The following is a 14,276-nucleotide window of genomic DNA, read 5'->3' as shown; positions in this document are numbered from 1 at the left end:
ATCTTAATGTTGTTCAATTTGATGATCATCACCCTTCCCATCAACTTGATAGGCTTGCAAGACCCTTGTTAGAGGAGGGTACCTCCTAGAGAACAAAGCAAGTACACTAGCACTTTGCTGGGAAAGATATGCCCTAGACCTTGCTAAAAGGACACAAGGAACTCCCCTAATTGGTGCCCAGTCATTTATTTATTTAAAGATGAATGAAGTTGTCAGTCAAGGGGAACTTGACTTTTGTTAGTTATCTTTCCTCTCCCAATAATAAGTTGTAAAAAGGTTTGTTCTTCTAAAACCCCTTTGTCCCTTCTATTCTAAGTTCCACAGGGAAAAAAAAGGATTTTTCTTGTGTCCTTTCTTTCTCCCTCCTTCCACACTGTAGCAATGGCAACTTTTTTTTTTTTGGTAAACATTCATTTTTAATGCTCAAAAGTATCTTCCAAAGAATAGCAGAAAATATCTATTTGCCCAGACAAACTTTAAATTGAGTTTTAGGACCTCCCAACTCCTGGCTGTCCCTTTCTACTTGTTTCTTTTTTCCTTTGAACAAGTCAGTTCCTAATGATACTGAAAAATGGAAGTTTCCAAACTCAAGGATTAACTGATAGTTAACCCTGAGTTTCTGAGTTTGGGATTTGTATGCCAACAGTCCAGAGGTAAAAAGTTTTCATAACAGAATGATTTTTAGTAGAGAAAAGAACCATTGATAAGAACTGCCAATGAAGGACTAAAAAACCTAGTTGAGATCTAGGCCATATCAACCCTCCATGATAATAATTGTGAATAACTAAGCAACATTTGCACAAAATATATTTACCTTCTAGGACATTGTAATAAATGTAATGGATTAAGTGGCTATTATTTTTTTTCTTTTCAAATTTTAAATGTACTTATTCAAGAATGCCTGTAAATCTATTATGTTCTATATTTTTTTGTGATGGAGGAAATAAAAAGCTCTCCAATATCAGATGACTATATTCTATATAGAATACTTTATAGAGTAGTAGAACCTATTACCTACTTTGGAAGAAATACTAAATGGGAGCCATATCTAACTTTATTTTAAAGATTTCCTTGGACTTTTATGTATATGGGGTGAGAGTCCCTTATGGTGGAGTCCCTGAGCCACAAGGTATATATCCTGGTTTATATATTTATAGCCATAATTCCACTGTTTGATCCCCCAGAAATATTTGAAAACATTTCAAAACATTTTCTACATTAGAGAAATATCTTTCCACATTATTTAATCTATCAATTAATTAATCATTAAACATTTATTAAGCATTTATTATGTGCCAGACAACGTACTAAGTGCTAGGAATACAAGAAACAAATGAGTGTCTACCTTCAAAGACCTCATGTTCTTTAATGTAAATAATCTGAAAGCATTTATAATTTTATTTACATGTTGTTTAAAACCCTGATTGAATCTACATGGGATAAAACATATGGAAACTTGTGTAACTAAATTCTTTTTATGGGAAAGAAACAAAAAATGTTGGCAGAAGCATTAGCATTTCATTATAGGTAGAAGTCAACTTAAAGATCTTTGAAGTTATGTGATAGTAGTCAGTGTGGACTTCATTTTCATCTTGCAGTAGAAAAGAAATTAGAACTCTAATTTCATTAAATGTTACTTGCTTTTTGAAATGAAACTTTACTTCTGTAAAATGTGGTCCTGACAATATGATGCTTTTTACTTTTTTTTTTTTAACTTTTTACTTTTACAAACAAGACTGCTTAGCAAGCAGCATCCACTTGGAAGGGCTAGAGTTATAATTATTGCATTTATATAGGGGTGTTAGAGAAGTTTAAGCATTAACATATTGAATATTTATAATGATTCCACATAATTTTTAACATTGGCCTGAGAATTAAAGAATACCACTAGCTAGCTGTGTAACTTTGAACAAGTCATTTAATTTCCTTGATTCCCCAATTCCTTAATTTATAAAAAGATGTTGAATAAAATAATCTCCGAGTTTTCTTTCAGGTCTACAATTCTGTGGTTTATAAGAGGGACATCTTTGAAGCTTTAAGAGATACATTGAAGAAAAGAATCCAAATAGCAACATTATGGAAGCTGGTCTGAATCTAATAGAATACTGATAATAATAAAGGTTCCAAAACTCAATTTCCCATATATAGGTGAGGTGTCTCTAGGCCATAGTTCATGTGAAAAAGACTTTAAAATTTTAGTTAACTATAAACTCAACATCAGTCAATATACTATGACTGGAAAAAGTTGATGTGCTTTTGGACTACATTAAAAGTCTAGGGTCTAAATAAGAGAAGAAATGATCCCACTATATTATATTTTACTCAAACCATATTGGGAAAATTGTTTTCAGTTATAAGTACAACATTTTAGGAAGGGCATTGACAATCTTTTAAATTTGGAGATTAACCATGTCTATTCAGGGACTCTGAACCTTGGAAACCAGCAGAATATAGGAGTAGCAAGACAAACTGGAAGCAGATTGTGAGTAGTACTAAAAACCAGTCAGAAGAGTCTGAACTTAATAAAATAGGGAATATTTTTTTGTTTTTTAACAGAAAAGTGAGAGGTAGAAGTGAATAAGGTAAGAATGTTGCTGTAAGAGTAGCATGTAAAATGAAATGGATGGGAGAAATTTTAGAAAAAAAAACAAAAAGAAAATGACAAAATAGATGCCCAATTGGATATGAGGACTGAAATAAAGAGTCAAAGATGAATTCTAAGCTTTTATCTTGGTGACTGGGTGAATGATGGTACCTTTGAGGAAAATGGATTTATTAAGAAGGAGAGTTTGTTTGAGGGACAGAATAATGAATTCGATTTTTGACCTATTAGATTTGATATTATGGTAAGCAATTGACTATATTGGGACTAGAAAACCATGAGTATAGATAAGCTTACAGATGAACTGAGTATAGAAAAAGAAAATCATTTAACCAAGGGTAGAACTTTAGAGGAGTTCTGTATTTTAAGATTGGAGGAAGAGAAGGCAGCAAAAGAAATCAGAGTAGAGGGTCATAAAAGAAGGAAGAGATTCAGCAAATTTGACTGTCATAGAAGCCTAAGTTACTGTTACTATTCAGGGTAGCTGGTATCAAGTTTTGTGATTTAACACTCCACAACTTTTGTATATGTCTCTTTTACTGCTCAGAACATCACCATCCTAGCGTAGACCCTCATAACTTCATGCCTGTACTTTGTTCTGCTTGGTTTTTCTATAAAGTCTCTCCCCACTCTATTCCATCTTGTACTCAGCTAAACTCTAAACGTTCCCTATTATCTCCAATATTAAATATAGCGTCCTCAGTGGGTTTTTTTTTTAAAGCTTATCAAAATCTGTCCCCTTCCAACCTTTTCAATCTTCTTAAACTTTATTCTCCTCTATTTACCTTACAATGTAGTAACATTGACTTTCTTGCTGTTCCTTGCAAATGACACGTACTCCAATGTTCCATCTATAGCTTTCCTGACTTCTTTCAAGACTCAGGTCAAATCCTAACTTTTTCAGGAAACCTTTTCCTAGTTCCTCCTTAGTGCTAGTATATTCCTTCCAATGTGTGTGTGTGTGTGTGTGTGTGTGTGTGTGTGTGTGTGTGTTTATGTATGTGTATTTATATATAAGTGCAGATAGGTACATATGTATACATAAATACATAGGAAAGAAAGAAAATAGTTTACACACAGCTGATTTATTCCTCTAACATTATACAGTTAGTTAACAAATACATATTAAATGCTAAGCATTAGAGAGACAAAGAAAGGACAAAAATGTGGTTCCTTCCCCCAGAGGGGTTAAAATTCTGATTGGAAAGACAGCTATTATGTAACAATAAATATAGACAGACATATTTGGGTATATGTGTATGTATACACACAAATATATATGCATGCATATAGATAGATATGTATGTATACATGCTCATATATCTCTATCTTATATTTACATAGTTGTTGTCTTTACAGTTAGAATATGAATACCTTTATGGCAAGAATCACATTGTTTTCCTTTGGGTATATCCCTAGTGCTTCACACAGTCCTTGCCACATAGTAAGTATTTAATAAATAATTGTTGTCTGACTGACAGCAAATTACTAAAAGAATAAGTCATCAATGTAAATTATCTTCTTTCTTTGTCAACCATCAAATTTATCTTGGGAGGATTACACAGTGAAAACCTTGTGTTGCCTCTGAACAGAAATGAATCCCTGAATCTACTGCTGAAGGGACCTGGACAATTCCTTGTGATTTTCCCCACTTTTAATTATGGTACATCAGCATACTTCCCGTCTCTAAATACAAAATGTCAGATAAATCTGACTTTTTTTCTCTCTGGCATTCAATAAGTAGCTCATCCCTTGCACCCTACCCTTCCCTAGAGGAGTCTCCATTCACATTTCTACCACCTAATGTAGGCCCTCATCACGAGATTATTATAATAGCCTCCCTGACTTTGGTCTTTTCCACCCCAAACCAGATTTTTTGAAGCTGTCCAGTTATTTTCTCTATTGTACAAGTCAAATTTGTGCTAAAAAACCACCACAAAACCAAACGAACTTTAGTGAAGCTGTATTGTGAATAGAATGAAATATAAACTTTTAAGCTTAAACTCTCCCTAATCTGGCTCCAAACTAACTTTCTGACTTTATTTCTATAAACTGGTCAAATACACCATAGTTGCAGGGCTACTTAGTCCAATCCTGGAAGCTACCCATCATCCCCATTCTTTTTGAATTGTTATACCTCCAGCAAGAATTTACTCTTAAGTTTTCACATATGTAGATCAAAATGTGTCCTAGATGCCATACAAATTTTCAGAGTAAAAATGCATATAATAAGTTTAAGACTGTTTTTATTCTACTTCTTAGAAAATACAAAAGATTTGTAAGGTCTCTTAAACACTTGCATAAAACACACAACAGGTTCATTATAGTTCATAAACAGTAAATATAATTCTCCTTCCACTCATGACTCCTACTTTCCAAAGCAACATATTCAGTCTTCCAGACTTACAGATTCATCCTGTGATTTGTTCTTTCCTTGTCAGGGAAACAGACTTGAAACAGATAGAAAGGCAACTTCCTTCCCACTGAACTTGCACTATTCAAATAACCCTTACAAATAAGCTGGAAATACACCTCATCTTTTACTCTCAGGCACTTTTCTAGAAATCACATTCTTAGGGTTTTTAGGGAGGCAATTCCAAAACTGATATCACACAGGAGTTTCACTCTTTTTAAAAGAAAGATGAGAATCAGAATTCCCACCACTCAGACCAAGTGATTTCCTTCTTCTTAGCTACTCTGTGTTTGGGAGATTACACCAGTGCCTCTACTAGAGGTACTTGGAGGGACACAAAGTTTGGATTGTATGATGGACTTCTGTGCAATCATTACATCTTGGAGTTTGTCAGTAAAGTTCTTCACTCCCTTAGAGGCATTACAGCTTTATTTAGGTCCAGTGCACTGTGCCTTTGCACAAATAATTCCCATTGTCTTGGTCCTTCCTCACTTCTTCACTCACTGAATCCCTATCTTCCTTCAAAATCTATCTCAAGTGCCCCTGGAGTCTGTCCAAATATTGTTATTAACCTTGTTCCCCTATTGTAAGTACAGTGCACAGTTTTTACATATGTTGCATTTTCCCAATAGAATTAAACTTAAATATAGTGCTGATTTCATTTATTAAGATTGTCTAGGTTGGTATAGTAGGCACTTATTTAAATGTTGAATTGAATTATATTCTGACTAGTATACATGAATTTTCCTAATGAAATATATTTGCATATCACTTTGTTTATTCAGATGGACTTACCAGGTTTCCTACAGACAGAACACTGTTGAATTGCTGAGTCATAGGATAGTGTTCCATGGCCATAAATAGAGTATTTAAGACAATGCAGATGGTGATGGCAAGATCAACAAATGGATCCATCACAATCAGATTAACAATGTGTTTCACTTTTAACCATGGATCCCAGCAGTCCCAGATGAGGAAAGTATTAGCAAATCTATACCAACATGGTGGACATTTCTGTCTGGATTCTTCAAGTTCTAGGAGGAAAGAGGAAGAATTAAAAAGGACATAGTTCCTCATTATTGCTAATAGGTCAAAATTAATTTTTTAAACATTTTTAAAATATTGAATCTGAAATTTAAAGAACAAATATTCATGACACTAAACCTAACTCACTTTAGAAAACAAATCCATTAGCTATTTTCATGGATGTCTATTGATAGGAGTTTCCTTTATATATTCTATCATTGGCTTTAATCCAATTTGAGGATGCTTCTACTAATATAATAATTTATTTCTGGTTTAAGTGACTGAGCTTATTTGGGCTAAAAAGCATCATGTATTGCTTATTGAGACAGAGTTTTTTGTCTAATTTATTAAGTCTATTTTTTCTAAAGGTAGAGAAACATTCCAATTTCACTTTATAATATCTTACTTTCAACATTTTCTAATACTGCTATTCTTATCATACAAGACAAATTTTCTTGTCTTTAAAGGTTATATACATTAAGAGAACATGTACATGTTGTTTGGTTTTAGATCTAGAAACAATTATTTTCTATTTCACCCAACCTATTTCTGAGAATTGTTTTAAATTATAAGAAGTTAGTGTTCTCAAAATCTATGAAAAATGGATTTAAAAAGAAAATTTAAAAAGAAAAACATAAATTAGAAAAATTATGTTTATAAATGAAATGTAACAAAGACCAAAAGGTTATAAATTACTTGCAAATTTCATACTTGTATAGCATGAATATTTTATTCAAAAACAGAAACCAAAATTGATGAATATGAGAAACAGTATCAAAAAAAATTAAAACCAGACAAGAACCAACAAGATCTTAATAAAGAAATCATTTCAGAACAGTTTTCTTTGTTTAACCAAATCACTAATTAGTTAACCTGCCAGTTAAAGTTAACACCAAATTAGAAGGATAATGAAGAGAAGATATTTCATGATTATGAGTTCTGACCTCACCTACTTGAGTTTTATTCTTTAAAAAAATGAGAAATGGATAAAACTAAAGATACTGACTTCAGTGAAAATCAACTTTATATAATAGTTTAAACATTTAGGACAATGACTCCTTCTGGAGCAAGGGAAAAAAAAACAATTCAGAAAGCACTATTGGCAACAAATACGATTTCTTTACCTTAGACAAGGGCAGTTATTTTTTAATACAAAATTATGCTAAAACATTATGTAGGAGAATGATAAAACATTAGGATTCGTATTTTCTCACATCACTGAGAAATCCAGTAGAGGAAGAAAGGAACTATAAAAAGTTTCATAGGATATCCAACTAAGATAGATCGTTTCAAGAATACAAAAAATAAAAGCAAAATGGAACAGACTTATTAGCATTTTGACAGAGATATGTTTTTAATTACCATTCATAGTGGAACTACCACAAATCGAGTCTAACATTATATTATTTAATATACTTTAAGAGGAAACATATTTCACCTAAGAAAAATAAATAGATGAGAGTGGCTGGGCTTCACAAGATAAAAAAATCATTATTAGGATTGATTTCAATTTTCAAGGCACTTATATATTGATTTTCAAAATATTGTTTAGGGGCAAGTTTTGAAGAATGTAAATGATAGCATTACTATCAGAAAAAGTGACTCAGAAGGCTTTAATAGTTTTCAATCCATGTGTGTTTAATATCTCATCTGTATTGAAGGTATTTTTGATGAAAATATAAGAAAGGAATAGGCAGGTTTTCATAGATGATTTTCCACATCATAATGCTTTCATAATTGACTGAAGAATTAAGAATGCAAGATCTCACTATGTCCATGCTTTATTGATTATAAAATATTTTTAAATAGAGCAAAATGCAACTTTCAAGGCTTTCCTCCACTATGTTTTTGATGTGTTTTAAAATCACATCCTGATAACTTTTTTCAGTAATCCTTTGATTATAAATATTAATTGAGGTTTAAAACAGGGAGACATGCTCACCAAAGGAGTTCATCAGCATCACAGAAATTGTTCCATGTTGAAGTCTATATTGAAAAGAGATGTTCTGTTTGTGGCTGATAATGTACACATTGCAGCAAGCCCTAGAATACTAGAGGGCTTACTAAATATGGCCAGTGGTTATTCTAAACAGATTTGCCTGGCAATCCTATCAAAATCAAGTAGATAATACCTCCTATTGGATCAATCATCAGTATTTTTAGCTTTCACACAAACACACACACACACACACACACTGCAGATGAACAGTGAGCTAGGTCCAGAATTGGAATGGGAGGAGAGCATATGTTTTGGATTATATTTAGAAATTTTTACAGTACTTTCAAATATCTCATGTGACTACCTGATCACAAATGCCCATCTATTCAACAATAGTATTTTCCCAGAGATACTACATGATGACAATTCATAGAATACGGTGATATCCAAAGAATTAAAATTTCTGTTGTTACAAAAGACTAATTTGTATCCTAAGAATAAATAGATTAGAGCATGTTACCTATAGTGAGTTCAGTGCAAAGAATGCTGTAAAGGATATCATCAAAGAAATGTATAGCCAGAAAAGGAAGTAAACTGATTGAATAATCAGAGAAAGGAATAATAAATGGATAATGAAGTATTGGATTAACATCTACAAAACATTTTTTAAAACCTAGAAAATGATATTCAAAATGTTGGGTATATCTTTTATGGACGATATATGGAAAAATATTGAGAAGAATTACATGTGATGAGAAAGCAATATGTACCAATGGAGGCAATGGTCATGCCACTTAAATCATAGATCCATTGAAATATCTATGAGAGTGCAGAATACTCAAATGTAACTTGAGTGTAACTATAAAAATAATGTACCTCAATGGCTATGCAAAAGTATGAATTATATTTTGTTATATTTATTCTTAGATCATAAGTTTAAGAAATTAGAGTCCTTAGAAATCTATAATAGGAAAGTATATTATTAAACAGTATTACACACACACACACACACACACACACAAATATGCTTTCAAAAGGTAGATAATGAATATAATTAGTATTTTCTAGAGGCTGTGATATATTAGTCAACATTATAGCATGTCACCAGTCACACAACACTTACTTTCCTTGGGGGCAGAGAGAAAATAAACTATGATGATGTAGTATGTATATAGTCTTTCTGACAAATTCATTTGCAGAGGGAGGAGGAATGGTTCCACAGCTTATGCTTCCTTGACCTACTTGAAAGACATGAATAGATTTTTCTCTGGTCACATGAGAGTGACCAGTATGAATACTAATTTTTTTAATGTGTCTGCTGCATGAAGGAAAGGAACTTTTCATCAATCACCATGACTAAGTGTGATAGAATCCCTGAAATGTCAAATTAATTTACCACTTTCCTTTCTATTACTGTAGAATATTGGTTTCTTGAGGTGGAGAAGAAAATCAAATTGATTTTTTTTCTTGAAGTCCATATTACATGTTTTTAATCTAAAACAGGATTACAAAAAGTTGTTTAAGCCAATGATTATGATTTGCTAAATTTTTGAATTCATAAGAAAACATGAAAAGAAAATTATAATAATGCAGTAACTTGGTACTGTAGATCAGAGATAAAGCAAGACGCAGAGAGGAAAAGTTTTAGAACTGCTTTTTTTTTTTTTTAAATCAAAAAGACAGTGCAGTATTCATTAGGAACTATATGAAGTCCCATCAGTCAGATTGCTGTGATCTCATGTGCAATAAAATGAAATCTCAATATTCTAACTTTTCTACAAAATCAGATTAATTTCAGCAATTAATGAAGACCAGCATATTCCATAACAAAGTGTGAGTTTTGCACAGCCCACTACATACCTTCCATGGTATTAGTTAATATGCTGGCTATACTCATAGCTCTCTGTCTCCCAGAGGAATCTTCTAGCATCTCCATTGAAATTTGGTAAGAACTTAATCGCCTTTTTCTCACTTCAGTCTCTGTAGTGGTGCCCTGCAAATAAAATACTGATGGCTCAAACCAGTATCTTAAATTGTATGCTAAAAGCATAACAAAGCAACTAAGAGGACTTTTAGAAAGTCATGCTTCATGCAGATTTGTGTATAATGTAGTATAGATTATGAAATTTGTCATTCATTTGTAAATGAGCTTTCTTTATCTAAATTTGATAACTTTTACAAAGAATTTACCGGTTTGGTAAGTAATCAATATTAGAAAATCCTAATAATATCACCATATCATTATTCATCTTCAAATTTTCAAGTGATAAAGATATCACTCTGATTTTCAATGACAACTTCTTTTTCTTTAAATGAACTAAAAGCCATTTATTCCCAGTTCTATATAAAATGTTTCTATTTTCAATTTGCTTGTTTGTTTTGCTTATTTAAAGTAATAATGTTCAGTTTTATATGAACATTATTTTCCTCCCAAAATAAAAATAAATATTTGAATTAAATATTCTTTAGATTGATTCATTTTCTTAAATGCTACATTACAACACCGACATTCATGGGCCAAATTTTTTTCTTCATGCATGAACACAAATGTGCACTGAAATGTGTGTGCTTTCCTATGCCATTGTTAATTACTTTGAATTTAAATTTCTACCCTGGAATCACACTAGAGGTCTCTAACTCAAGACAAAAAAAATAATGATTTTCATCTAGATTCTAGCCCTTTGAACATAGCACTGTTAGCAATGATTGATTTTCAGATTAAAGATAGTGCTACCAAAAAAATTATCAAGTTAATATCCAAATTAATAACCAAAATTCAGAGTTGATATTTAATTAGATATTTATATATTGTTTTAATAATTATTTGAAATATTATAGAACATAGCAGTATGTGACTATACACCTTTAGAATGAATGGATATATTGCAAAGATTCAGCATCAAAATTATTAATGCTAAGTATATGTACAAAACGCATTTCCTATATAGCCTAATGTTTTAGAAAATGAAAAGAACTCTTAAGGAATTCCTTAGATTCTTTGGTTCATCATTTGATTAGCCAGGCAGTGTTTTTGTGTTTCTTGTTATATAGAAACACAAACTGATATAGAAAAGGAAGAGAGAGAGAGAGAGAGGAAAAAATACTACCCGGACTTGACCTATGTCAGATTTGCATATCATGTGAATAGTAGTGAGTTTATCTATTATCACCTCTGGTGGAAGATGTCCAGTAGGTGACGTAAGTGTTGAAGGTCCACCCACCAAGGAAACCACACCATTGCAATCCACAGTGCTGTGCATCTTCCCATTGGCTGGAAGCACTGGCACCACCATCCTGGATGACATACTGGCCTGACTAACGTTACTGTGGCGTCGTTCTCCATGTCTGTGCGGCACAAAGAGTGAATCTCTCCTGCTCTCATTGTCTTCAAATGTGCTGTGCTCGTCATCAGCAAAATCATTTTCAGAGCCGACATCCTTTGCTCGACCTCTGAAGCTGAAAATGCTCGTTTTGCTATTACGCCTTGGGGAAAACAGGGAGCCACGGATGCTCAGCAGAGACTGAATATAGCAAAAAAGAAGAAGAAAGCAAAAATAAATTGAATGCATAAACCCTCAGTGTAGAGAGTACCTTAGAAATCATTTCATCCATGCCTTTCATTTTGCACACAAGAAAACTGAGGCTTAATAAGGTTATGATAAGGTTATGACATGTCCACATTCACACTGATAATTACAGCAGCTAAGTTATTTTTGTTTTATAGTTACCTATATTAAATTCTTAAGATGATTCAATTATGTTTCTTTTGGGTTGGGGTGGCTATTTTATAAAGGATAATAGCTTTATTTACGACATAAGCCACCTTTTGGGGAAATTATGTTGAGGAACATATCCAAAGTTAGTTGCAAAAAGTTCTTTTTGAATAGGAAGGCATTGTGACTGGAAATGAATACAACTTAGAAAATAATTCTTTCTGCTCCCTAATCTCCAAAAAACATGAATAATTTGTTTTGAATAAGAAATTATCAAAGATTTCCCTCTCCCCTTCAAAGATCCCAGTAAAGAAGTATTCTCTCTTTTCTCCTTTTATGAATATAGAAGGAAATTAATTTTACTCTCATGTACCTGGGAAAACACAGAAAGCAAGTACAGATTAGTCATATCTGGGTGACCGTCCATGAATTTAGAACAACATTTGTGCTTTTTTTCCCCGCAGAGTTGCCTACAGCTTTTTTGATAGCTCCTAATGGTTAACTCCATTTAGTATTTTCAACTCCATGACAAAAGTTAGGAGTTGGAATCAAAAAGATAAGTTCAAAGTCTGTCTTAGATGCTTACTATGTGACTGTGGGCAAGTCACATAAAATCACTTCACCTAAGTGAGAATAATAATAGTACCTACCTTATAGTTGTGAGGATCAAGTGAAATAACCTATGCAAAATTATTTCCAAACCATAAAATGCTATGTAAATTCTATCATCATCATCACCACCATTTATTATTTATTCATCATTTGATTAACCAGATAGTATTTTTTTATTGCTTATTCTGTAGAAATTTTGACTGACATAGCAGAAAAAAGGCTACCCAGGATTTACCTTTGTCAAATATATTAAAAATTTTAACACTGACAAGATAAAATAAAGCAAATAGATATGTAGCCAACAAAGGCTACAAAGATAGATTCTAGCAAAGAGAGGGGGAAAAAGGTCACCAGCCTTTTCTGTTATCTCTTTAAGGATAGTATAAGAAATTGTGATCCAGGGAATGTCATCTATCACCTATGTTCATAAATAAATAACAGATATTAGTGTTGGAAGTAGGGGTTGCAATCTAGCATTTAATCTGTTCTACTTTTTATGAACATCCTTTTAAAATCAACCATTTTATAGCTCATAAGATACACTCATTAGCGATGCCAAAAATTATAGTGTTAAGTGCAACATTTCAAAAATGATTCATAGAAAAATTACTCTATTTGCCACAATGATATCCCTCCCCAATTATCTGATGATTTATAATATGAATAATATATAAATATTACTCTATAGGTAGTAACTAATGTTTGCCCCTCTTATCCTTGTCCCTACTAGAACTCCCCACTGCTGTAAAGAATTTCCTTTCCTTTATGTCTTTCTTTCTTCTTCCTGTCCCCACCTTTAAGACCTCTCTGCCACTTCACCTCCTTTCCAACATGCATTTTTCATCTTTGCCTCAGTGCTCCTTATTCTCCCATCCTTACCCTTTTCTCTCCTCTTCAATATTCCCATAGCATTGGACCTTAAAATTAAGGGGATTATAGGGAGAAGAACAATTCTATCTCATTGCTGTTTTCCCATTCATTCCTCTTCTTTCATTGAACCAAGAATTGAATAAACTATTATAATACACACTGAAAATGAGCAGTATAAGTAATCATCTAGAAAGAGAAAGGGAAAAAAACAAAGAGAGAAAGAAAGAAAGAGAAAAAAGAAAGAAAAAGAGAGAAAGAGAAAGAAAGAAAAAAGAAAGGAAAAGAAAAGAAAAGAAAAGAAAGAAGGAGGAAGGAAGAAAGGTGATAGATGGTATTGCTGTACTCTCCCCTTGTCAGAACACTGTCTGGAATATTGTGTTCAGTTCTGAGACTCACGGAGGTGATCACGATGTGATAAAACTATCATGCAGCTTTTCCTTATTTAATTTCATTAGTAATTCTTTTTGTTGCTAAGAACTAGCATGTTGTTTTTAAATCTTAATCACTGAGACAAAGAATAAAATAAATGCGATTTATATAAAACACTTAACTTGCAATTATTTTAGCCATAAAAACAATAATTAGACAGAAAAAATATTTTAAAATTAGACTGAGAAATATAGATCTTTATAATTCTCTGCCTTAGCTCAGCTCTTATATTGGCAGGAAAAATATTCATGAGACTATTTAAATATCTAATAATGGCCATTATATAGTGTTTTAAGGTTTGAAGAGTGCTTTACACATATTTTCTCACTACAACTTTGCTAAGCAAGTACTACAAGCATTATCATTTTTATTTTACAAATGAGGAAATTGGGTCTCAGAGAGGTTAAAGTAATTTATCATGTAACTTGTCAATGTCAGAGCCAGAATTGGAGTCTCTTTGTCTTTCCAATACTCTATATTGCTTCATGACCCAGCTTTAGTACCAGAGATCATAGAAGAACAGTATTATGTGGAAAGAAGACTTGTCTTATAGTCAGATCCCCTGAGTTAATTACTCATTTGGATATTTATTAACAGTGTGACTTTGGAGAAATCATTTCATGTTTGAATTATCAATTTAATTGTAAAATAAAAGGGTTGACCAGATTTTTT

General features: G+C 32.4%; 1 protein-coding gene across 2 annotated transcripts in view; it reads right to left on the bottom strand.

Annotated features, from left to right (window-relative positions):
* The window catches only part of LOC127554598 (sodium channel protein type 3 subunit alpha), a 135,358-nt gene that overhangs the window by 50,919 nt on the left and 70,163 nt on the right, over positions 1-14,276 (bottom strand). For both annotated transcript variants that reach the window (XM_051986248.1, XM_051986247.1), the window contains 3 exons: positions 11,301-11,501; positions 9,841-9,973; positions 5,811-6,049 (listed from right to left, as the gene is read on the bottom strand). In XM_051986248.1, the coding sequence (XP_051842208.1) occupies positions 5,811-6,049; positions 9,841-9,973; positions 11,301-11,501 (573 nt within the window). The remainder of the gene's footprint in view (positions 1-5,810; positions 6,050-9,840; positions 9,974-11,300; positions 11,502-14,276) is intronic.

Source organism: Antechinus flavipes, chromosome 3 (genome assembly GCF_016432865.1).
Source record: "Antechinus flavipes isolate AdamAnt ecotype Samford, QLD, Australia chromosome 3, AdamAnt_v2, whole genome shotgun sequence".
In the NCBI taxonomy this organism is placed as follows: domain Eukaryota; kingdom Metazoa; phylum Chordata; class Mammalia; order Dasyuromorphia; family Dasyuridae; genus Antechinus; species Antechinus flavipes.
This window is presented reverse-complemented; position numbering and strand designations above follow the sequence as displayed.